This window comes from Capsaspora owczarzaki (genome assembly GCF_000151315.2).
Source record: "Capsaspora owczarzaki ATCC 30864 unplaced genomic scaffold supercont2.2, whole genome shotgun sequence".
In the NCBI taxonomy this organism is placed as follows: domain Eukaryota; class Filasterea; order Ministeriida; family Capsasporidae; genus Capsaspora; species Capsaspora owczarzaki.
This window is the reverse complement of record NW_011887293.1, coordinates 2,629,855-2,654,126: the sequence shown is the minus strand read 5'-3', so window position 1 is coordinate 2,654,126 and position 24,272 is coordinate 2,629,855. Positions and strand designations below refer to the sequence as shown.

The window sequence follows — 24,272 nt, the reverse complement described above, 5'->3', positions numbered from 1 at the left end:
TAATGTGGGTTGGGCATTTTTAACGCATTTTAAAAAGACAGGCCACACGGACACACGGACACACGGACGGACGGATCAACGAACGAAAAACGAGTGATCCGACGACGACGAGTCATGGCTTTTTGTGGCAACGCAATGGCAACGCGGCATGGCATGACATCGCATTTTGGATAACGGATTGCAAGTCATCGAGCACGGCCAGCGCAGTTGAGATCTCGCTTGGTTCGTCCGGATCGAGGCTGCCTCTGATCGCTTTGAACCGGGAATCGAATCGAACAACCCGCGCGAACTGAGAATCCGCGGAATGATGACTCTGACAATCCAAAAACCCGTGGGATTCAAAATCGCACGCTTGGGTAGTGAGTTCGCGTGTCGGGAACATCGCGCGAGTTCTGGGCGCTCGACAGACGTACGCCAGCGATCGAAGCTGGGTCGTGCAGGCAAGTGTTTTTGGAGCAATGAGGCATTGGCGCAGAATGTATCAACCAGTCGCAATTGCATGGTCGACAACTCAGTAACTATCGCAGCGAGGCAAAGAATCTCAGGGGGTGGATACAAAAGCTCCGATCGCGTCAAGCCAAAAGCGGATGCGCGCGTGCCAATAGGACAAACGCTGCCCCCCCCCCCCGCCCATTTCAAAATTCACTACGAAATTGGTACTTCCATGCGAATGACGCAAAAGAGAGATGTGCCATGGACGTCGTTTTCTGAGCGATCGCGATCTCTGTTCCTCATCCTTTGGTCGCAAATCGTCTCCATCCCTCCCTTGCTGCCTTCCCTCATGAGCGACTGTGTGTTCTCTGGTGCAAATCCTACGACCTGTCCTCACCTTCTGAGCCACATTTGTATTGGAGCATTGTGACTGTTGATCGTGTCATCTCTCAGTCTTTTCCATCTTTGTTTTGCATCATTCGCTGTGAGTCACAGCCCAACCGTTCTCCATCCAATCGCGCCAATTTGGGGGGACCTAAAGCACCGTGGTCTCTTGTCCCACATCCCCCCCCCTTTGGTCGCAGCATCGAACGCTGGAGGACGATTCAGCGGCAGCCATTCATAACTGGCTGTCTTGCTCACACCGCTCTCCGCATCCCTTCTCTGCCCCCCCCCCGCCTCCAACACCTCATCCCACTGAAGCAGAGGCACGACACACTCTGAAGCAAAAGCGACTTGCGGAATGGCATGTTGCAGTGCGGGGATGGATGGATGGAGGGGCGGCTGCTCTGTTTGTTGTGGATGCGGTTGAAGGGGTTGAAGGGGTTGAGGGAAGGGGTTGGTCGCACTGCTGCTCCATTCCACCTGAACTTGTCTGACTTGAGAGAGGCGGAGGGATGCGTGGATGAGTGATGCGGGTGATTGGAAGCGCGGAAGAGAGAGAGAGAGAGAGAGAGAGAGAGAGAGAGAGAGAGAGAGAGAGAGAGACAGAGCTTTCGTTTGGTCTGATGCTTTGAGTGGGTGTTCCATTCACGCAGCTGCTTCACTCAAAGCTGCCTCGTGTCTGCTTCCACTGTTGGGTGGTCCGCTGCAGTTCCCAAAGAGCAAGAAAGAGCGGGCTGGCACTCCATTGAGCAACATGTGCCAGATGCAATGCGAACTTGAGCCAACTGAGCCACCAAACCGCCCATCCATCCATTCATTCTCATTTGCTCTCACTCACAAAGCGGTTCTGGTTGCAATGCTGTGTTGCAGACAGATCATCTTGCACCGGTGTGTGCTCAATAGAAGAGGCCACAAAACAGAGACCCGCGCATCAAAGACAAAAACTCTGCCAAGAGATTCTGAGAAACCAGTACAACAAAAGTTCTTTGTGAACAACTCTGACGACGTAAGACTCGGCAAGTCCAAGCCACAAGCATGGCAGCGCCACGTCAGAACGCGTACCAGAGCCACCGAAGAGCTTTCGCTCGCTCGGGTGTGTTGCTTGTTGTTGGCACGCTCGCGTTGCTACTTTTGGCGCTGTCGTGCCGGATCGATGCTGCTGCTGCCTCGCCTCCGTCGTATGCCTCCATCCCCTTCTCGCCGTCATTGCCACGGTGTTTGAGTCCTGACGACTTCCCATCCTTGGAGCACGTCACCGCACGCCAGCAAACCATCATCCTCGACGAGCCGCAATCTGACGCACACCGGCTCGTCACTACCATGGCGGCCATTCTTCTCCGGGATGCGCTTGGCTACGATGTGCGCATTCTACGGCACCTCTCCGAGAGCTCGGCCCTGGCAAGGCTTGCGTCTGGCACGACGCACGCCAACCTGGCCATTTCAGCGTCGAACACGGCACTCAACTACACCAACTTTGTGAGCGTGCTTCGCACCGTGGACGATGTCGGCAGCATTGGGTTTGTTGGTCGAAGCGGCTGGTTTGTTTCCACATCGGCCATTGCGGCCAATCCCGCCTTGCATCTCGACTATTGGAGGTTTCTTCAGACCGAAACTGGTCTTGGTTTGCTTCCGGCATTCAATTCCACGACAGCGTCCGTAGACTCGTCCACAGACCTGTTTCTGTGCGACACGTCGTCCTATTCTTACTGCACCGACGGACGCTACACGTCAGCCTTGTGCTCTCAAGACACCAGCTTCTGCCGTGACTTTTACCACGGACCTCCGAACTGGGACTCTGGTGTGGCTGCACAACTGGTAGCCAACCTGCAACTCAATCTGTCGGTCGTCTACCTCGATGCGGAAACGCTCACGGATCTCGTTGATCAGCACGTCACTGCTTCCACTCCAGTCCTGTTGCAGTACTGGGAGCCTTCTCGACACGTCGCTGCTGGGGATTTGACTCGTGTGGCTCTCCCATCTTACACGCCGGCCTGCTACAATGGCAACACTGAATCTCCTCCGTCGGGCACCGTTGCATGCGACTTTCCCGCCGTGGTGCTGAGCAAGGCTCTTTGGGCGCAACTTGAATCCAGGCATCCCGAGGCGTACACGCTGTTGCGACTCTTCCAAGTGGACGACGCTCTGATAAACTCTCTTCTTGCACAGCTGGCGGCAACGCCGGACGGAGCCGCCATCTCGGCGTTCGCCGACCTGTTTGCAACAACGTATCCTCTCCCAAGCACCAGCGCGTATTACCGGCGGCGCCAAAGCGAGCATAGCCGAACGCTAGAGCACAGCATTAACTGGGATGCCCTTGCCAGCCCTCCACTGCCGCCGTCCACGAGCGCCCACACTTCTGGGTTGATTGCTGATATTGCATGCGACTGGCTGCGTGCCAACGACCAGGTATGGCAGGACTTTATGCCAATGGCCAAGACCGACACACAGGAATCCTCAAACTTTGATCCTCTCTTGGTTGCCTACATTGTGGTTCCCAGCGTTTGCGTGCTTGGGTTTGTCGCGCTCTTGCTCTGGCTCGTTTGGCGCAACTCGCATCAGCGCCAAAAGCTCAAGCGCGAAATCCATCGTCAATGGCAGCTAAGCATGGCGGATTTGTACGACATTGATCCGCACGACGCAGTCTCGTCTCTAGCCACTTTCAAGCAGCAGCGTGTCATTCTAACACACGTGGACTTGCTGCTTTCCTCCAACCACAATGCTACTGCGAATGGCTCGGTCACTGGCCTTGCAGGCTCGTCCAATAGCAGCATGACGCCGCTCTCGCCACTCGGAAACAACTCGTCGCCTGCTTCGCCTACACCACGGCGAACCAGTCTGGCCGTTTCGCGCCTGACTGCCGTGTCCGCCACCTCCACGACTGCCGTACCATCCAAGGGATACTCCAAAGAGGCAATCGACGAGTTTATTCAGCTCAGGTATGGCAGGGAGGGGGGAAAGAGCGTCGCTCTATCGAATGCCGTGGTGTGCTCGTGAAATCAGTCTTGCACTGACATGATGGGTTTGTTTTGTCTCTTCTCTCTCGCTAAACCACAATCCCACTAACACACCCACAACCCATTGCACAACAGAGAGCTACGGCACCCAAACATTGTGGAGTTTTTCGGAGCAACGCTCCCACCAACAGCCTTCATTGTGATGGAGTACATTGCCAAGGGGTCTTTGCAAAACTTGCTGGAAGCCTCGTCCATTCCACTCGACATGGATTTCAAAGCATCCATGGCGCTCGACATTTCGAAAGGCATGGACTTTTTGCACTCCCACAAGGTCGCACACCGGAATTTGTGCAGTGCCAATGTCCTCGTCGACAATCGGTTTGTGTGCAAGATTACAGGTAAAGGTCGGATGGGAGGGGGTGCGCGAGAATGGCGCGAGGCTTGCGTACTCAATTTCCTCTTGCCGTACCTGTTGTTGTTGTTTTGGTTTTTTTTTTGCCAGGATTTGGACTGTCAAGTTTGCTGCCTGACGACCTGCTGAACGAAGACGAGGATCAGCTCACATGGGTGTCGCCCGAAGTGCTCACTTGGGTGCATCAGGCGCGGATGATTTGGAAAAAGTTTGGTCAGACTTCCACGCTTCCGTCCGAGATTGACTGGTTTAAAGCCGACGTGCACAGCTTTGGCACGGTAATGTTTGAAATGCTCGTCGGCGGAGAAGGCCCAGAACAGCGTGAGGCTCGGATGACAAAGCAGCGCGAAAAGCTCGGGTTGGGTCCCGCGACGACCGCGACGACCGCCGGCCCAACCGCGTCCTTAGCCGGCGTGCCTGCCACGCGCGAGTCTTTGGGAGCCGGTGCCAGTGAGACCTTTGAGCTCACCCCGCTCAGCACGTCGTCCGCCCGTGCGCTCGATATGACTGCCAGTTGCAATTCCCTTGATGGTCCGTTCCTCGACATGGATGCCCTGGACCAGCGCGAGAATGACTTTTTGATGGTAGGTTTCTTGTTATCGGGACTTGATCGGTTGTGCTTTTGCTGCGGCTGACTGTGTTGGGTTTTTTTTTCTGTTTTTTCTTGCAGCTGCTTCGAAGTTGTCAAGACACCAATCCTCAGACTCGGCCCACCTTCTCATTCACCACAAGAATGCTGTTAACTCTCATGCCCAAACGCCCAATTATGGAGAACATGGCATCCATGGTAAGCGTTTATTCTCTCGCCATTCGCTGTGGTTGGGGTTTTTTTTTTGTTGTTTTTTTTTGTTGTTGTTTTTGTTTTTGTTTTTTTTTGTCTGTGGGGAAACGACCCTCTCACTCCACCTATCGTCGTCACCCCACCTCCCATTCACAGCTTGAAACTTACTCGTCACACCTCGAGGAACAAGTCAGCAAGCGAACCGACGAGCTGTCACAAGAAAAGCAGCGTGCAGAGGCGCTGCTCCACAACATTCTGCCAAAGTCGATCGCACAACGACTGCAGCACTCGGTCGAGCTCATTGCTGAAGAGCACAAATCGGCAACCGTCTTTTTCTCGGACGTGGTGGGCTTCACCTCAATGTCACACAACATGCCACCGACCGCCGTTGTGACCATGTTGAATCAGCTCTTCACCGAGATGGATCGCCTTGCTCTGGCCTTCCGCCTGGAAAAGATCAAGACGATCGGCGACGCGTACATGGCAGCGTGCGGCGTTCCTACGGCCGTCGAAGACCACGTCGAACGGGTTGCCCATTTTGCCTTGCGTGCAATGGCCTTGAAGCTCACGGGCGTGGACGGGCAGCCTTTGCAGATGCGCATGGGCATTCACACTGGACCCGTCACGGCCGGCGTGGTTGGCACGCGCAAGTTTGCCTACGACCTTTGGGGCGACACTGTCAACACAGCGAGTCGCATGGAAAGCAACGGCGTGCCTGGCCGCGTCTGCGTGAGCGATGCTGCTTACCAAGTGCTCAAGAACACTTTTACCTTTGAGCAACGCCCCGCCATGTTTATCAAGGGCTTGGGCGAGACTGTCACGTACTTGTTGGTTGCGCCGCGCCCTGGCGTGGTCGTTTCCGGTCCTGCTGGTGAATTGACGCTCAAGCCCAATCGCCGGAGCATGCAATTTCCGACGGACGGGCAGCCGTTTGGAGTCACAGAGGCAGGTCTGGAGGGGGCTGGCACAAACGTTGCTGTGGGAGATGCCCCCGCCGCTTCCGGCTCGAATGGCGAGCTGGGTGCCTTTGGAACACTCAAGGTCGGCGTATCTGGCACGGAGGCAGGAGGCTCCGGCACAGCAGACACGCTCGAGGTTCAGCAGTACGTCTCGATGCGCAAGGCGCGCGAGATGACGGCCACGGGAACGCTCCACCACCCTCCGTCCCGTCAAAACAAGTTTGTGGACGAGTCTGGCGCCGTCCTCAGCTTTGCCGCCCTGTTTGCACCCGCCAGTCGCGATTCGGGCATCCGTGGCCCGGTCAAGGACCTGCGTACAAAGTTCAACAGCCCGCAGGCCACCTTGGAAAACGCCGCCAAGACGACACCGACTGCGCCGTCCTCGGCGTCGTCGTCGTCCATGATGGCAGGCAAGCCCGGTCCGATTGTCAATCTCTTCCGCAACCGGCGAACCAGCATCACTCCACCACCCATGTCCGAGGCGGATTTGAAAAAGTGGCGCGATCTCCAAGCCCGGCGGCGCCCGTCGCTCGAGCTGGCAGACAGCCCATCAGCGCTGCTGGACAAGCAACGAGCGGAGGCTGACCGGGCCGAGCGTGCTGGCTCCAAAGTGGGCTTTAACCGTTTGGCTGATCTTGTTTGAGTTGATGCTGGTGCTTTGTATCAAAGAGTATTGGTTGAAGTCATTCTTTGTTTATTTAGTTTCAACACAAAAGTTCTGGCCTTGAGTTTTCTCAGATCCAGATTTCTAGTTTTGTTGTTTCGTGCTTTTGGCTGAGCTGACATTTGGGGAAATGGAGCGACAGCGGTTGACAAGGAGTCGTGTTGCAGCTGCGTCTGGCTCTGGCTCTGGCTCTGGCTCTGGCTCTGGCTTGTCGTCCTCCATCCATGCTGCTCCTTCTGCTGCTCCTTCTACTGCTGCTGCTGCGGGTAGTAGTGCTCGTGGTGGTGGTCGTGGTGCAACCACTGCCAATTCAAGCAACAACGATTTTCCCGCGCAAATCCAACAAGCACAGCGAAGAGCGACGCGCGCATCACGAGCCGCTCAACCGCAGCAGCCACTGCTGGATCATCAGGATCAGACGGCATCGGCATCACAAGCGTCGTCGCTGCTGACCGCGCTGAGTGACTGCGAGCACGTCCATGCGCTGCGACTCACGCGCGGCCGCGTCAAGGCCATCCTCAACCCGCGCAACTGGAGCTGCGCCGAGTGTGGCACCACAGAGAGTGTCTGGGTAAGGCTGTTCAACGTCCGACAGCTGATGTTTGAGCTGCGAGTCGAGTTGGGAGTCGAGTTGAAATCTCTCGCTCCCAGTCGCTCCAATTGGCTTGCAACGACCACACTCACCCAGTATGCCTGTTGTGATGATGTGTGATCTTTGGCTCGGCAATATGCACAGGCTTGTCTATCTTGTGGCTACATCGGCTGTGGCAGGTATGGATTGCTTTTTTCGGGTCGATGATTCAATGCTTGGATTGTTCGACTCATCGCGGATTTCTGCATGGTTTTGGCTGGTAGTGCGGCACAGGGACACATTCATACACACTGCGCGAGCATGCATCACTGGATTGGCCTGGAGATTAATCAACGCACTGTTCACTGGTAAGCAGCAGCAATTTTGCATTGGTTGCTCGTTCGTGATTCGTTGCAACCCACAACTCGCTCTCATTCGTTTCCATGGTCGTAGCAATGCATGCCATGCATTCATCGCAGTCACCGACCGGCTGCCGGAGCTTTTCGAGCTGTGCGAGTCCCTCTCGGCGATTGCTACACAACGCGTTTCGGAACCCGTTGTCGGCGGTTTGAGTCGACGAGCTACCGTTCTCGCTCTCTCTTCCGACGAGTCGCTGCTTGACCTCAATCCCAGGTGAAGTTTATGCGTGTTTGCAAGAGAATATGCAGAGATGGAAGTCGGGGGCGGGACGACGAAAGCCGGTTGTTTTCGTTTTTGCTTTTTTTGCTGAACGCGCGTCTCTGACATGCATCCTTCCAAACTACAGCAACGACGACGAGGATGAAGACTCGGACAGGCGTTTTACCGCAGAGAAGCACTATGCCTTCTGGCTCATGTCACGCACATTCTTACCCTGGAGGGCGCTGGTGGACAAATCCCGATCGGATGGGCCGTTCTTTCCGCCTTCCGACAACAGTGTGCCTGCCTCTCTGAGGACGCCTTCAAAGCCGCCCAGCGCGCATGACCAGGATTATTCCTGGATTGCCACTCCACTGATGACGCCCATCGGCACACCCGTCCACTCTCCTTGTGAGTTGTTGTTGTTGTTGTTGTTGTTTTGGTTTGGTAGCTGTCATCTGTCGCTTTTTAGCTCACTTGTCGCTCTCTAAAGTGCGTGCCATGAAGCGTAGAGCCGTGGCACCCGGCCAGTCTGGACTGCGCAACCTTGGAAATACCTGCTTTATGAATGTGATTCTCCAGTCCTTGAGGTAACCAAAAAAAAAAAAAAAAGGTTGTCCGTTTGGGTTTGCGTCCGTATTTTTTCTTCTTGTCGCACTGACTATAGCATGTTCGCTTTTTGCCAGCCATGCTCCCATTTTTCGAGATTGCATCCTCGCCCTCTATCCCTCCATGCGACGAAACAGTCAAGGGGATTCAGGCCACGGCCCCTTGAGGCGTGTGGACACTACGGAATGCTACACCATCATGTCGACCCGAATTTCCGAGCGGAAGAGCAAACAAGAAGCCGAAGTCGGCGCGGTTGAGTGAGTCTGTCGAAAGTGGAAGAAGCTTGGGCAGTGGTAGATTTTGTTTTCGTTTTTGTACTCACTTGCGATTGATTGGATGCTGCGCGAACGCCGGCATTCCAGTCCCACAACGATTCTACAAGCACTGCACTCGTTAATGAGAATCATGTGGTCTGGAAAATGGGTAGGGGAATTTTACATGGCGTCGTTGGTCCACCTTTTGCGCCTTGATGCTCAATTGAACTTTTCCAGGCCGTCGTAACACCGCACGCCATGCTTCGAGCTGTATGGGCTTCCATGCCTGCGTTTCATGGCTACGAGCAACAGGATTGCCAGGAGTTTTACTTGTGCGGCGCGTCATTTTCGAGATGTTGTTTTGAGTAACTTGGGCTTAATTGCGTTGTTTGTTTGTTTGTTTGTTTGTTTGTTTGTTTGTTTGTTTGTTTGTTTGTTTGTTTGTTTGTTTGTTTGTTTGTTTGTTTGTTTGTTTGTTTGTTTGTTTGTTTGTTTGTTTGTTTGTTTGTTTGTTTGTTTGTTTGTTTGTTTGTTTGTTTGTTTGTTTGTTTGTTTGTTTTGCTTCCTTCGTTTGCTCGTTGATCGTCTCAGTTCGATCGTTTCCGCACTGGAGAATTCATTGAAGGCGCTTCAACTGGAGCGCGCGTTTATTCGTTCAGCATCCATTCCTGCAGTCAGACCGGTTGATATTGTTTCCCGACTCTTTCTGGGCAAGTTCCGGAACGAGGTACGTCTCGAGATGAGCTGCGTGTCGTCTCAGCGAGCTGTGCTCTGACCCTATCACGCTTTGTGGTTTTTTTTTCCTTCAGACCATTTGCCACAAATGCCACAATCGAACCTGGCGATCAGACGACTTTCTGGACGTGGGGCTCGATTTTCCCAATACCAGCCCTGCCAAAGTCACTCGAAGTGCCTCCTTTCGAGAGCCTGTTGCCATTCCTGCGTCACCACTAATGACCCGCGTCGCTGGAGGCGCTGAGCAGCGCATTCCGCCTTCGACGCCCATTCTCGCCGATCCTGTCCTCTCGTTTGCACCGCTCGCTCTTCGCAGAAACAGCTCTCTTGCCCTTGGCCGCGCACCACCAATGTCTCCTGCGGTGGCCCTGCTGCAGCGCGATGCTTCGGCACCTCCGACTCCAACCCGTTCTCTTTCTCCGCTCGTCCCCAACAATCGTCCAGCTACTCCAACCGTCGAAGCAATCCAAGGCCCTCGACTTTCCATGAAACGTCGCCACGAAGAAACCAAACACCACTCTTTGATCGGTCAGTCGTACCGGCTGCAAACTTGAATCGGGGGAGGGGGTTTGAGCACGGTGATGCTCATGTCATTGTGGGTTTTGTTTTTGTTGTTTGTCTGCGGTTGTCTGATTAGACCTGATCGAGCACTTTACTTGTTCGCACCTTCTCGATGGCCAGTCGTACGACTGCGAGAACTGCCGGAAAGCGACAGCCACGAATGCGCGCGGAGCAAGTGCTGTGCCAAGCTTGCAGTACGCCTCGCTCAAAACGCGCTTTGAAGAGCTCCCAGTCATTTTAGTCTTCCACGTGAAGCGATTCCGCTGGCTCAGCTGGCAGGCGTGCGAAAAGATCACCCTCCCTCTTTCGTTCCCAGCAGAATTGGACATGTCCCCCTTCGTGTACACTTCCGACGGCCATCCCGAACCGCCTGGCTCGCACCTGTACTCTTTGTTCAGTGTCGTGGAGCACCTCGGAAAGGGGTATGTCCTCTGCAGATTTGGCCAATGTGATTTTTGTCGAGAACCTCACCTTGGGCTTGCTTTGCTCTTCACAGCATCATTGCGGGACACTACACCAACTATTGCTATGACTTTGAATCGGGTAATGCACATGACATTGCATGTTTGGCAACAGAGTGTCCCTTTGCGTTTCTCATTCTCATGAATTCTTCTGGCACACAGCCTCTTGGCAGCTGTTTAATGATCACCGGGTGATTTCCGCCACCTTTGCCGAAGTCCAAGCTGCACAGCCCTACATGCTCTTCTACTTGCGCAAGGGCTCGGCGTCGTATCTCCTCAGCAACAGCTGGAAGCGCCCGGCAGCTCACACAGGCGTTTCGAGCGGGGCTCTCACGACTCCAGCGATGGCATTTTCGACCCAAAGCTCGTCCTCCAGCTCTCCGCAACGGCCTGCACCTTCCGCTTCCACAGATGTCTTTACACCCCCACTGGCTCGGCGGAAGCGTGTTGGAAATCTCGAGTTGTGATGTCGGTTGTAATATAATGAATCGTTCATCACACTCCTGGAATTCATTTCATTCAAAGATTGCAAAACGGAAGAGTAGTTTAATTCGCACAAATCATGGGGGAACATTCGCAACAAATCATGACCATCATCAAAAAAGCAAGTTGGTTTAGACGGTCGTTTCCTTGTCCTTTTTGTTCTTCTTGCTGGATTTCTTGGCCGAGTCGGATTCGATTGGCTTTTCCTTCTTTTCTAGTTTCGTGTCCTTCTTGTCCTTCTTGTCCTTCTTGTCCTTCTTGTCCTTCTTGTCCTTCTTGTCGGTCTTGTCGACAGGCTTGCGCTGCTCTTCGACCTCCAAAATAACCTTTTTGCGGTCGCTTCCAGAAGCCTCCAGCGGCTGCTCTGCTTTTCGCTTCCTGCCAAGGGCACCGGCAGGGGATGCATCCAGTTGAGGAATGGACGCGGAAATGGAGCTTTTCTTGGACGGCGCCTTGTCAGACTTGTCGGTGCTCTTCTTCTTGTGCTTCTTCTGCTTCTTTTCCTTCTTCGCTGCGGACTCGGTTTCGACAGATTTTGTAGCCTTGCTCTTCTTGGCGTGCTTATCTTTGGAGGACTTGTTGACAATCTTCTGCTCTTCGTCGCTCGAATCGCTGCTGTCGTCACTGCTATCATCGCTGCTGCCGCTGCTGCTGCTGCTGCTGCTGTCTTGCTTTTTGCTCGACTTTTTGGCGGGCTTCTTCGTGTCGGCATCAGACTCGTCATCGCTCTCGCTACCGCTGTCAGAATCCACATCCATGCGAGTGGGATGGGTGTTTGCGGTTTGGCTAAAGTTTTGAGCACCGAGTCCCAGGTGCGACGAGAAGGATGCCGGGCTGCTGCTCGCGGATTCCACCAAGTTCGAGTAGCCCGCCTTCTTGTTGGAGCTGGCAGACGTGGAGCTGCGATCGGGAGTTGCTGGCTGCTGGGCGGCACCATTCGCCTCCATCAGGCGTCGCTTTGCCTGGGCAAAGTAGTCTGACATGGACACGCTGCTCGTGTGCGTTTTGATTCCACCAATGACCTCTTCGCCGTCGGCAAGCTTGCTCTTCTCTGGCTTTGCCTCGTTGCTGGACTTGCGAAGCTTTTTGGCTTTGCGCAGCGGTGCGCGGTCGTGATCCGAGTCGCTGTCTGACGACGATGATGATGATGATGAAGAGGAGGAGGAGGAGGAGGAGGAGGAGGATGAAGAAGATGAGTCGGACGACGATGAGGACGATGAGCTGCTGCTGGAGCTGCTGTCGCTATCACTATCGCTGTCGCTGCCGCTCGAGGGCGCCTCTGACACGGGTTGCGACGATGCAGGCGTGGCTGACTTTGACGAAATGCCCAGGATGCACGCCATGTCCGTCTCAGTGTAGCCGCCAACGTCCTTGCCACGGACGTACTTGCCATAAAAGATGCGGCGTGACTGGCGCGCCTTGGCCGCGAGACGCATGGACGGGGTGAGTGCAGACTCCTCTGCTTGGCGCTTTGCCTCCTCTGACTTTGCGTCGACGCCGAGCGCAACGTTCTTGTTGAGGGTGGCGAGCAGACTGCTGAATGCGTTCTGCGTCTCCATCCAGTCGTCGTCGTGGTTTTTCTTGGCACCGACGCCCGAATTGTCCTTCTTTTGGTGGATTTTGACATGCGAGGACGATCCCTGCTCGTCCTTACCGAGGCCCTGTCAGCAGAGCAGAGGGTTGAAACGTTGGTCAGTCCGAGTTGTAACCAACAACAACATGAACAATGCGCCACGCCGCAGATGGTCAAAAATCAGCTGCGTGATTGTGTTGGGGGGGGGATGAGATTGGTTGTGCAAAAGTGGTGCAATGTCGAATGGTTGCATGTTGTTGGCCCATGCTGACTGACTGAGCGAGTTCAAGTGAGTTCAAGGGTGGAAGCTCACACATTCTCGCTCTTGTTTTTTTCGCTCTTTGTCTCATCCAGCGTTTGTGTGTTGTTGATGCATGTATCGTATTTGTATTGCCAGTGGTCCGTGCTGAGTGAGCGAGCTCAAGTGTCGGTGGGACTGTGGAGCACACGAGGTCCGCTCTCGCTTTCACTTCGCTCTCCATCACTTGCCGCCGCTGCCATCGGACAGCCAGCCCCCCCCCATCGCTCGGCATTCTGCAGCATCACTCTCCAGCTGGCCACGCATAGCCCAGCGACCTGCGTTTGCCACATTGCGCGACACACACTCGTTGATCCGCTGCACCACGCGGGCCCTGCTCCACTCGACTCCACTCCACCTGCTTGCTCCATCGCTTCCAACAACTCACCTGGCCGTCAGTCCAGCCCATCTGCTTGAGCATCTTGTAGCCAAACTTGCCCTTGTCCTCCTGCCACGCGCGGTTGTTCGGGTCGAGCGACCACTTTTCGCGTCGGCGTTGCTCCATCTTCAGAAGCTTGATAGGTGGGGAAGACTGAGTGAAGGTTTCTTTTTTGGCCATAGTACATCCATTGCATGCACCAGCTCCAAAAAAAACGGGTCATTGGAGTTGACTCTGCTTGACGTGCGTGAGTGGAGAACGAACGAACGAGATTCCCAATGCAAATCCCAATGCAAATCCCCATGCAAATCCAACTCTAGTTCAAGTCTAATGCAACTCTAATTCAACTCTAATTCAACTCTAATTCAACTCTAATGCAACTCTAATGCATCTCCAATACAAAATCCATCTCCAATGCGATTCCAGTCATTTTTCTATTTCTTGAGTTGTTTTTTTCGGACTCTTTTTTTTTTTTTTTTTTTTTTTTTTTTGTTTATTTCCCTTTAGATCCACTTTCTTTGATTCTCCACACACACACACTCACTCACACTCACTCACACTCACTCACAAGCACACACTCGGCCAATCTCAAGCCAAGGCAGAGTCTAGCATTTGCACATCATCATCATACAAGCACTCCAGACAGAGACAGAGACCGAGAGAGAGAGAGCGAAGCAAATCGATGGCTACCACGGCGACGAGCACCGCAGCACCGCCGCCGACACAGCAGCCGCCAGTGACCACGACGACGACGACGACGACGACGACAGTGACCACGACGGCCGCTGCAGCCGGCATCTCCATCCACATTGCGCTGGACGAAGCAGCGTCGTCCTCTGCTGCGTCGTTTTCATCATCTGGCCTCGGCAGCAACAAGCCAAAGAAGAGCTTTGAACGGGTAAGTTGGTGACTGCTATTATTGGAGAGTGTGTCAGTCTACGATACAGCAATGAGATGAGAGAGTCACAGAGAGTAAGCGAGAGTGAGAGAGTGAGAGAGAGTCATAGAGTGAGATTGAGTTGAGTGAGAGTCCATTGAGTGAGAAAACACGGAGAGAAAAAAAAAAAAGCGAAATAAATAATAATAATAATAATAATAAATAAAAAGGAAATACAAAGGATTCGGCGATTGTTTTTGGCCATTTTGTGAGGAACGCGTATCTGATTTATTTCAGTTGAAACACGAGTTGGATACGACAAAGTCTCCAGTGTGATGGTCTTTTTTCTTGTCTTTTTTTTTTTGTTTGTTTAGTTTGTTTTCTTTTTCTTCTATTCCCTCTCTCTCTCTCTTCTCTCTCTCTCTCTCTCTGCTCGCTCGCTCTTTTGCCTCAACACACCATCCATCATTCATGCAGTCAAACACTTTGACATTCAACGTCGTCATCTCTCATCATGGCAGCCATCACAAGCATTCACTCACCCCATTTTGAATCTCACTCATCCCCTCACTCCCCATCACTCCCCATCACTCCTCTTCGTGCAGGACCGAAGCGGAAGCCTGCTCAACAAGCTCGTGCGCAGACTCTCGCTCAAGCGACATGGCGACTCGGAGCCGTCCTCACCCACTCACGCCCGCACTGGATTCGACTTTGAATCCGACTCGCTCGCCGTTGCCTACGGTGCTGGCGGAAGCGCAGACTCGAATAGCAACGAGGACATTGCATCGGCGGCGTCGTCGTCGTCGTCGTCCTCGGTCTCGTCCGCGTCGTCGTCCTACGATCCTTCCACCACTCAGTCCGTCCCAGACTCGCCCAAGCGAACCTCCGTCGCGTCCAAGCTCGTGCGGTCCTTTAGCTCCAAGGAAAAAGACCCAAACAAAAAGTCCATGCGAAAGAGCAGCTCGTCCACCACTTCGCGCTTTCTCAACGGCGGCGAAGAGCCTCGCAAGTAAGTGGATTGTTGTTTGTTTTGGGGGGGGGGATTTTCGAGCGAGCGAGGGTGACTGTTTTCGTTCACTTTGTCTGTTGTTTCCAGAGGGAAGAGCCCGCGCAAGGACGCGCATCAGCCCAGCGCGCTCTCCAACGAGTCATTAGCGCCAGCACAGGTAAAAAAAAAAAGGCGATTCTCGCGTTGTAAAAGAACGACTTTTTGCTCATTGTTCCTCTTGCTCATGCTCGCAGCCGGCAACCGAGACAGCCGTCAAGGCTCAACGTCGCTTGTCACTGCCCTTGTCCTTGACAAAGGAGGGCGCTGCAGAGGCTTCCGAGCGGGCAGCTTCCCCAACGCAAGACCAGGCGTTCGGTCAGGTGTTTAGCTACAAAAAGTTGGAAAAGCTTGGAGAAGGCACTTATGCCATCGTATACAAGGGCATGAGCTGGTCAGTGTCCCCTTTTTTGTCTGTTTTGGCAGCGCAACAAGGATTGCTCACCTGTCCACCCACAGTATCACAGGTGACTATGTCGCACTCAAAGAGATCAAGCTCGAGCAAGAAGAGGGCTACCCATGCACTGCTTTGAGAGAGGTAACGTCCACATTGATCTCATCACTTGGCCAAAGTTTTTGTTGCTCAATTGTGATTTTGTCCGTGATTTCTCAGGTCACGCTTCTCAAGGAACTAAAGCACGCCAACGTTGTCACGCTGCACGACGTCATTCCCGCCGAATCATCCCTGACTCTCGTATTCGAGTACGTCCCGATGGATCTCAAGAATTGCATGGACAAGTCGCTTGGATTTTTGGATTTGTTCAACATCAAGCTGTACATGTTCCAGGTATGTTTGCCGCGTATTGCCTTTGACCATCGTGAGCTTGCAGACACTGCCTGTTTTGATCTCTCTCACGCCCGCCGTGCTTCATCAACCTTTAGCTCTTGCGCGGGTTGGCCTTTTGCCACCGAAAGAAAATTTTGCATCGCGATCTGAAGCCGCAAAATTTGCTCATCCACCACAACGGCGAGCTCAAGCTCTGCGATTTTGGTTTGGCGCGCGCCAAGGGCGTTCCAATCAAGACGTTTACAAACGAAGTGGTGACGCTCTGGTACCGTCCGCCGGATGTGTTAATGGGATCGACCGACTACACTTCGTCCATCGACGTGTGGTCGGCTGGTTGCATTTTCGCAGAGATGGTCGGCGGTCGGCCACTCTTCCCTGCCGCCAATCCGACAGAGGAGCTGTTGCTAATATTCAAGACGCGTGGCACGCCAAATCCTCAGAGCTTCCCCAACATCGAGAAGGTATGTCTTTTGGGACTGTGAATGCTCAGTCTTTTTTTTTTCAGTTTTGACTCACCGCTCACCCTTTTCTTTTGGATGTGATTTCAACAAACGCAGCTGCCTGGATACTCGACTTCCTTCCCGCAATACCCAGTCCAACCTCTGTCGTCGTTTGCACCCCGATTGAGCGCAGATGGGTTGGATTTGCTGGAAAAGATGCTGCAGCTTGACCCGTCCAAGCGCGTGACGTGCGAAGAGGCGATGCGACATGGCTACTTTGCCGATTTGCCACGAGAAGTTCTGACCCTTGTTGACAGTCAGTGGATTGCGATCTTTTGAAAATGTTTGATAGTCTTTGCTGATATGCACTCACTCGAATGCTCAACCCGATTGGGGTTTTTTTTTGCGTTTGCTTAGACAAATCCATCTTCACCATTCCTTCCATCAAGATGAAAGGTCATGTATACCGACGAAGTAGCATGCCTTCCAGCAAGGTGAGAATAGTTTTTTTGGGGGGGCGGGTTGTGCGTTTTTGATGACTCTTACTGACCGTCCAATTGTGGTTTGATGCAGCTCAACCGCAACAGATCGAAGAGTGTGTACAACCCTCAAGAATAACACTGTTTTGTTGTCTTTTTTTGGTTTTGTTTTTTTGTTGCTTTTGTCTGTTCTGCTTTTTGATTGTCGGAATTCATTTTATCACCATTTTTGTGTAACTGCTCAGCATTCAAGAGTTGTGCGGAGGATGTTGGAGGTCGTCTTTGATGTTGCTCATGGTTGAAATTCACGCTCAAAGCGCACAACAGATGAATCAGCCCGCTCGCTGACAGCTCACCTTGCTTTTCTTGCGCGGACATATCGCAATGCCCATCAACCAAGCATTTATTCATTCAGTCTCCCTTCTTTGGTTTCAGCATGAACTTTGACTACAGCAGCGACGATGATGATGATGAGCGGGATTTGCCGCCAGCATCGCTCGGTGCTGCTCACTACTCTGGCGCATCTGCTGCTGCTGCTGCTGCTGCCTCCATGCGTGCCACAAGGCCAACACGGGTGCGATCACTCTCTCAGGCGTCTTCATCGCGAGGCTGCTCTGCTCCGACGAAAGCGACTGAAGCGCCGACAGCAGCGGCAATGGAACCAACGAACGGCGACCCGGCGCCATGTCCCTTCTACGGCTGCTACTTGCTCCGCTCGCTCAATCCCAAGTGAGTAGGGCTCCCAGAATTGCAGGAGTGTTCACAGCAAGTGGCAGCGGGTGCTCAGTCGGACATGGCGGGCGACTGACTCATTTTGGCGCGATTGTTTGAAATTTGAAACAAAAGGTACAAGAACATTACATACATTGGATTCACAGTCAATCCAGGCCGACGATACAAGCAGCACAACTCGGGCAAGGAAAAGGGCGGTGCTGTCTTTACAGATCGCCGCAAGCCATGGTACTAGTACAGCTCAATCGAATGGTTGTGGATTGATTGGAATCGAAAGTGCTCAACTTTTAACTTGCAATCCTCGGAACGCAGGCAACTTGTGCTATGTGTCTATGGATTTATGGACAAGTACTCTGCTTTAAGGGTAAACGGATGATTCGCGTGATCGGACGCGGTTTTTAGCTAGGACTTGTGCGTTGACGTTCTCTGTTTTTGCCTTTTGCTGATCCTCCACGCACAGTTCGAATGGGCATGGCAGCATCCGGAACGCACCCGGTTTTTAAAGACGCTGGGTCATAAATCCAGCATGTATCTGACTCCTCGACTGAGAGTACTGCTCGATCTGCTCGCTGCACCGGCTTTTGCAAGGACGCCGCTTTGTGTGCATTGGGTCAACATGCAGGCCATGAAGCTGCTTAATAACATGCCCCGTGGCCTCCCATCAAACGTTTCAACAAGGTGAGCGTGGGAGAAAGAGCAGAGTGAGGCATGAATGATTCCTTCTTAAATTCACGTTCCTGAATTATTCTATGAATGCTGTTTCCTCTCTCTCTCTCTCTCTCTCTCAGATTTGGTGTGATTAGAATGTCCACTCCAGCAGGAAGGCTTGTCGATCTTGATTTTCTCGATGGCACAGTCACAACGACGCCAGTATTGGCAGCGGACACGGCGAGCAGTGCGCAACTTGGATCGAGCTTGCATCCTCAGGAATGCAGCGTATGTCGAGTCTGCATCACTCATCATGACAAGGGTGCTGTTCTGAGGTGCAGTCACTGCCAAGCACCAGCACATACAACTTGCTTGGCGCGTGTTTTTCTTCAACAAGAGAATGAGACATCAAGTGATGGAGCTGTCCGTCACCTTCTACCAGTATCCGGAGTCTGTCCTCGGTGCCAAAGCTCTCTGCTTTGGGTGAGCTTGGTGCGAGCTGCGCTTGCTCTTCAACAGGACAGTGCCAATTCCAACTTTTGCGAAACTGCGGAGAATGTTCTGACATCAAGCGCTTTAAATGCTGCCACCTTCGACTTTCCTGAAGATTATGTGACATTTAACGGCGTGGAGGATGCTGCAAGCGATGCGTCTCGTGAAGGTCTCTTTGAGTCTTTCGACGAAACTTCGCGCGGATCGTTCTGTGGCGGCGAATACATTGCGAGTACGACCATGGCCTCGGCTGGCGTTGAAACTTGGCTGGTTGACGATTATGATGATAACCAAGAAGCTGCCAGTGTGCGAGATTTCACCAGTGACGCTGAGTGCATCGAGTTTTGAATTGGCGACGGTTTTTTGCTGAGTTTTGCCTTTCCCCTGAACGCATCTCACCCCTCCCGTGCCCCGGCAATTCGATTCGCATTTTGTTATGAACATGTATTTATTTTTATCATGCTATCTGTACCCTGATATCGCATGCTTCCAGCTGAAGAGTCAGTGTCGATTTCCATACAAAACTCCAATGCAAGTCCATTTTCTCCCGTCGCTTTCGCTCACCGACGATGAACATGAATATCGAATACAAATTGGAAGAGAGTAGACACGAAAACTGGGTTGTATTTGTATCGAGTCGTATTTGAGGCGTATTTGCATTTGGGTGAAGGGACAGTCATTGGTTCTTTAGCTGTGTAAGATCTTCCAATGCTGTCGTATCAGAGTATGACCGAGAGACAGCGCGAGCTGTACGACAGAGTCAAGAATGCAAGTGGGAAGCTCAAGTAAGAAAACACCCAAGTTTATGGAGCACGATGACAGCGTGTGTACTGACGAAACGGAGAACAGCCTGAGTCAAGTTGTAAACAGCATTGGTGGGTGGTTTGCTGGGCAAGTCGGCCGGAACTTGATGGCTTCAATCGGGTAAGGCGTCGCACTTTGACTGATGCATTGATGCATGTGAGAGAGGGTCATTCAGCAGAGGACGTTGACATGCGCTCACTGATGGTGGGGATGGACAGTTTGACCAACGAGCTTGGTGATGAGGAAGCACTGGCGATTGCTGAGGCGCTCAAAGTGAACACGACGCTGACGTCTCTCATGTAAAGTCTCACCGATGTCTGTGAGCGAATGATGCAGCAAGTGCATGAAGACTGCTCACTGATGGAGGGGACGAGGCAGTCTGGACTGCAATCAGATTGGGGATGTTGGAGCGCAGGCCATTGCTGAAGCACTCAAGGTGAATACGACCTTGACATGGGTCACGTAAGCAATCTCGCATTGTTGATGCATGTGAGTAAGATCATATGAAGTGCTCACTGATGAAAGGGAGAAACAGTATCTGGCAGAATCATATTGGCGACGCTGGCGCGCAGGCCATTGCTGAGGCACTCAAAGTGAATACCACGCTTACTTGGCTCAGGTAAAGCATCTCGATTTGACTAATGGTTGCGAGTGGATATTTCAACACAGGGAATTGAGGGTGCTCACTGGTGGAGACAGTCTGGACACGAATGCGATCGGCGATGCTGGAGCGCGGGCGATTGCTGAAGCAATCAAAGTAAACAAGGCGCTGACAAGGCTCCAGTAAGGCCTCTCAATTTGACTGATGTTTATGAGTGGGTGGTGCAGCAGAGGATCTCAAGAGTGTTGGTTACTGACGGAGGGATGGATAGTTTGAGTAAGAACCAGCTTGGCGATGCCGGTGCACAAGCGTTCGCTGAGGCGCTCAAAGTGAACAAGACGCTGGCGGAGCTCGAGTAATTATTGCTGCTTTGATATGCGTTAACAATCGTCAAAGTCATGCTGCAATCTTACGACGTCACCGACAACAGTTTGAGCGAGAACTTCTTCACCACGTCTGGAATCAATGCACTCAAACAAACGGGTAATGCCATTTGTAAATTGATGTAAGAATCTGCCGGCCAGTTTTTCAGTTTTGCATGAAGCAAAATCCGAACAATTGATCATTCACTTGCTCTCGCGAAATTTACCTTTTTTTTGGTAATAGCAAACTTAACTCCCAGCGAGTTCGATCGCCTGCCGAATTGACTCAGATCGCAGCGGCAACTGAGATCCAGCAATTGCGCTCCGAGGTCGCTTCTAAGGATCGTCGGATCGCCTTCCTCGAGCAAAACATCCCTAACGCACCCATCCCACGAGTCCCTCTCGCCACTCTCGTCTCCGCCACGAACAATTTTGCTGGTGATACTCTGCTCGGCGAAGGAGCATTTGGACCCGTGTACGACGCCAGGCTACCTTCAGGCCAACGCGTTGCCATCAAGAGGCTGTCCGCCAAATCGATCCAAGGTTACACTGAATTTAAAGCGGAATTGGACACTCTTTCGAAATTTCGTCACCCCAACATCATTACTATTCTGTCGTATGCCGAATCCCACGGTGAATACTGCTTGGTTTACGAGTTCATGCCAAACGGTTCTGTGCGCGATCGCTTGAATCGCAAAAACGACACTCCTCCGCTGACCTGGTCTCAGCGCCATCGAATTGCGGCCGATGTCGCCCGCGGCATGCACTATGTCCAAACCGCCTTTCCTGACCATGTTCTGTTCCACCTCGACCTCAAGACCGACAATGTTCTGCTGGACGCACACTTCAGTGCGAAAGTTTCTGATTTTGGCCTCGTTCGTGCTGCCACGCATCTCGATGTCAAGAACTATATTCGCACCCAGAATGTTCGAGGCACCGTGAGCTACATGTGTCCGCAACTCCTCGAGTCAGGCCGCATGACCACCAAGACAGATGTCTACGCCTTTGGCATGATTTTGCTTGAGCTGGTGACTGCAGCCAACCCCGGCACTCGGCTGAAATCAATCGCGCGGAGAGCTGTTGACGGTGAGACCACCATTGAGTTGCTGGACTCGGCCCTCGATCGAAATGCAGTCGAGCGCCAGAGCGTCAGCAACATTGTCACGCTTGCGCTCGAGTGTCTTGACGACGAAGCTGCCGATCGCCCATCTTTTGGCAGTATCATTGTTCAATTGGATCCTTGGTCCAGTGACATGCAAAGCACAGCGACAAAAGCTGCATCACATGTCGCAGAAAAACTGATTTCATCCGGCCGGCAAGAACTACAGGTGACAGCATCGCAGCTTTCCATAGAAAGTACACAACTCTCAAGAATTGTCACAACGATCCCATCAATCGCCACCACCATTCCGCGAGTGTCGTTGCAAGTTCTGTCGCAAGCAACAGCGCAGTTTTCAGAGTCCAGGCGCATCGGTGGCGGTGGATTTGGCAGCGTCTACTCTGGTGTGTGGAGCGGTCAGCGAGTTGCGGTCAAACGGTTGGCAGCAGATTCGATGCAAGGCGTGGCTCAGTTCGAGTCAGAGCTGGAAGCCCACGCGCGTTTCCGTCACCCGAACATCGTCACCATCATGTGCTATGCTCAGGAAGGCAACGAGCGCTGCTTGGTCTACGAGCTGATGACGAACGGTTCTGTTCGCGATCGTCTCGATCGCAAGGGTGGCATGGTCGCATTGAGTTGGCAGCAGCGCCGAACCATTGCCACCGATATTGCAAACGCCATGCACTTTGTCCAGACTGCCATTCCGCGTCAGCCGCTGTTCCACCTGGATCTCAAGACGGACAATGTGCTATTGGCCGCTGACTTTCACGCCAAGGTCGCCGATTTCGGTCTGACACGCTCCATGCCAGCTCAAGTGGATGTTCACAGCTACATCAAAACGAAAACAATTGCAGGATCATACAAGTACATCTGCCCACAGTACCACCAGGAAGGCAAAGTCTCCATCAAAACGGACGTGTACTCGTACGGCATGATTCTGCTTGAGCTGCTGACTGGGAAGCAGCCTGGTATCGAGCTCGGAAGCGCAGTGAAACGTGCGCTGAAAAACCATGGTCGGCTCGATTCGGAGTTGGATACGTCGGTCGTGTGGGGCGTACCAGAGAGTGTATTTGCTACCGCACTCGCGCATCTTGCGCTTGCTTGCCTCGAGTTCGATGGAGTTGATCGACCCTCGTTCGGCGAGATCCTGAAACGATTGTCGGGGGCTGAAACTGGGTTAAACGAGGAACGGACGATCGATGACGCTCGGATGACAGCTTTCAGTCAAACGGACCTCGCTGCAAAAATTCAGCAATTGCGCTCCGAGCTCGCTGCCAAAGACCAGGAGCTGGCTGCCAAAAATGAGGAGTTGCAGCAACTTCGCTCAAGTCTCGTTGTTAAGGAGCTGAAGCACGCTGTCCAAGGCCAGGAACTGCAACATTTTCGCTCAAATCGCGCTGCCACAGATCAGGGGCTGCAACGACAACTTGGCTCCGATCTCCCGGTCAAAAGTCAGAGGCGCGCTCCCAAGAATCATGACTCGAAGTCGGCTTTCGATCGGATCGACGTGCTTAAGCGCCACCAACCCGGGTCAAATCTAGCCAAACCCATTCCTCAAGTTTCTCTCGCAGCTCTTGTCACCGCCACGAATAATTTTGTGGATGATTCTCTGATCGGCAAAGGAAAATTTGGTCGTGTGTACGGCGCCAGTCTTTCCGGCCAACACGTCGCCATCAAGAGGCTGTCCGCCGAAACAATCCAAGGCTATATCGTATTTCAATCGGAATTGCATTCCCTGTCGCAATTTCGTCACCCCAACATTATTGCCCTTCTATCCCATGCCGAAAGTCACGATGAATATTGCTTGGTGTTCGAGTTTATGCCAAACGGTTCTGTGCGTGACCGCTTGAATCTGAAGAACAGTACTCCTCCGTTAACTTGGTCCCAGCGCCATGGCATTGCGGTTGGTGTTGCTAGTGGGATGCACTACATCCAGACAGCCTTCTCTCCTGGTCATGTTCTGCTCCATCTCAACCTGAAAACTGACAATGTGCTTTTGGATGCGAAATTCAACGCAAAAGTCTCTGATTTTGGCCTCGTTCGTGCTGCCTCCCTCGATGAGAAAAGCGACCTTCGCACCCAGAGTATCCAAGGTACCGTTCCTTACATGTCTCCCGAGTTCTTTGATGAAGGCCTCATGACCACCAAGACGGATGTCTACGCCTTTGGTATGATTCTGCTCGAGTTAATGACTGCCGCCAAGCCCCGTCCCAGACTGAAGTCGGAAGCGCGGCACGCTATTAAATACCAAACCGTCAATGAGTTGCTGGACTCGGCCTTCAAACCAACGGAAGTCGAGCTCCAGAGTGCCGTCAAGCTTGTCGCTCTGGCACTCGAATGTCTGGATGAAGCTGCCGATGATCGCCCATCTTTTAGAGCCCTTATCGCCACACTGGTTACTCGATGACAAGCAGAAGTTGTTGTTTTGCCGTTTCAGTTCTGGATCAGGTTGCGAATGTCGATTCTTTGAGATGAGCGGGGTGCTCTCCTTCTTTCACTTGACTCTCTGCACATGTCCTTTCCGCTCTCATGTCGCGTGTTCTTTTTACGTGGTGCTCAGACACAAGTCGAAATCACACTTGACTTCTTGTTGACTTTGTGTCTGTTCGTTTCTCAGAGTTTCTTGCTGTCATTGTTTCACAAAAAATCCTTGTCCATTTCCCCCCCCCCTCCCTATTCCGCCTCCCTGCCATGAGCATAAATACTGAACATGGAGCTTAAAAAATCTAGAGACGAAATTGAGTGAAACTTGTTCGGTCAGAGGCAGTCGTTTTTGGT

The 24,272-nt window shown here is 52.7% G+C and overlaps 6 protein-coding genes across 6 annotated transcripts; 5 read left to right on the top strand and 1 right to left on the bottom strand.

The window, feature by feature from the left end:
- The first annotated feature begins 895 nt into the window (after positions 1-895).
- On the top strand, positions 896-6,645 carry CAOG_02000 (NPR2 protein). Its single transcript, XM_004364811.2, has 6 exons — positions 896-916; positions 1,687-3,752; positions 3,906-4,168; positions 4,273-4,766; positions 4,853-4,969; positions 5,120-6,645. Exons 2-6 carry the CDS (start codon positions 1,852-1,854, stop codon positions 6,563-6,565), a joined length of 4,221 nt encoding a protein of 1,406 aa, XP_004364868.1. The 5' UTR covers positions 896-916; positions 1,687-1,851; the 3' UTR covers positions 6,566-6,645.
- Positions 6,646-6,771: 126 nt separating this feature from the next.
- On the top strand, positions 6,772-10,880 carry CAOG_01999 (hypothetical protein). Its single transcript, XM_004364810.2, has 14 exons — positions 6,772-7,157; positions 7,323-7,357; positions 7,442-7,525; positions 7,611-7,790; positions 7,924-8,186; positions 8,269-8,365; positions 8,462-8,641; positions 8,747-8,807; positions 8,876-8,970; positions 9,230-9,365; positions 9,448-9,901; positions 10,011-10,356; positions 10,431-10,477; positions 10,558-10,880. Exons 3-14 carry the CDS (start codon positions 7,479-7,481, stop codon positions 10,860-10,862), a joined length of 2,211 nt encoding a protein of 736 aa, XP_004364867.2. The 5' UTR covers positions 6,772-7,157; positions 7,323-7,357; positions 7,442-7,478; the 3' UTR covers positions 10,863-10,880.
- A 42-nt stretch (positions 10,881-10,922) lies between these two features.
- CAOG_01998 (hypothetical protein) lies at positions 10,923-13,322 on the bottom strand. Its single transcript, XM_004364809.2, has 2 exons — positions 13,138-13,322; positions 10,923-12,539 (listed from the first exon to the last, which is right to left on the bottom strand). Exons 1-2 carry the CDS (start codon positions 13,306-13,308, stop codon positions 11,010-11,012), a joined length of 1,701 nt encoding a protein of 566 aa, XP_004364866.2. The 5' UTR covers positions 13,309-13,322; the 3' UTR covers positions 10,923-11,009.
- Positions 13,323-13,626: 304 nt separating this feature from the next.
- CAOG_01997 (serine/threonine-protein kinase pctaire-2) lies at positions 13,627-16,982 on the top strand. Its single transcript, XM_004364808.2, has 10 exons — positions 13,627-14,026; positions 14,611-15,014; positions 15,102-15,171; positions 15,248-15,444; positions 15,510-15,588; positions 15,664-15,837; positions 15,933-16,298; positions 16,395-16,593; positions 16,695-16,771; positions 16,851-16,982. Exons 1-10 carry the CDS (start codon positions 13,811-13,813, stop codon positions 16,893-16,895), a joined length of 1,827 nt encoding a protein of 608 aa, XP_004364865.1. The 5' UTR covers positions 13,627-13,810; the 3' UTR covers positions 16,896-16,982.
- A 203-nt stretch (positions 16,983-17,185) lies between these two features.
- Positions 17,186-19,100, top strand: CAOG_01996 (hypothetical protein). Its single transcript, XM_004364807.2, has 5 exons — positions 17,186-17,485; positions 17,603-17,716; positions 17,801-17,852; positions 17,949-18,166; positions 18,277-19,100. The coding sequence occupies exons 1-5, from the start codon at positions 17,193-17,195 to the stop codon at positions 18,974-18,976; spliced, it is 1,377 nt and encodes a 458-aa protein (XP_004364864.2). The 5' UTR covers positions 17,186-17,192; the 3' UTR covers positions 18,977-19,100.
- A 217-nt stretch (positions 19,101-19,317) lies between these two features.
- On the top strand, positions 19,318-24,162 carry CAOG_01995 (serine/threonine-protein kinase PBS1). Its single transcript, XM_004364806.2, has 9 exons — positions 19,318-19,413; positions 19,478-19,552; positions 19,651-19,731; positions 19,811-19,894; positions 19,968-20,051; positions 20,132-20,215; positions 20,305-20,388; positions 20,464-20,538; positions 20,640-24,162. The coding sequence occupies exons 1-9, from the start codon at positions 19,337-19,339 to the stop codon at positions 23,899-23,901; spliced, it is 3,906 nt and encodes a 1,301-aa protein (XP_004364863.2). The 5' UTR covers positions 19,318-19,336; the 3' UTR covers positions 23,902-24,162.
- Positions 24,163-24,272: the final 110 nt, after the last annotated feature.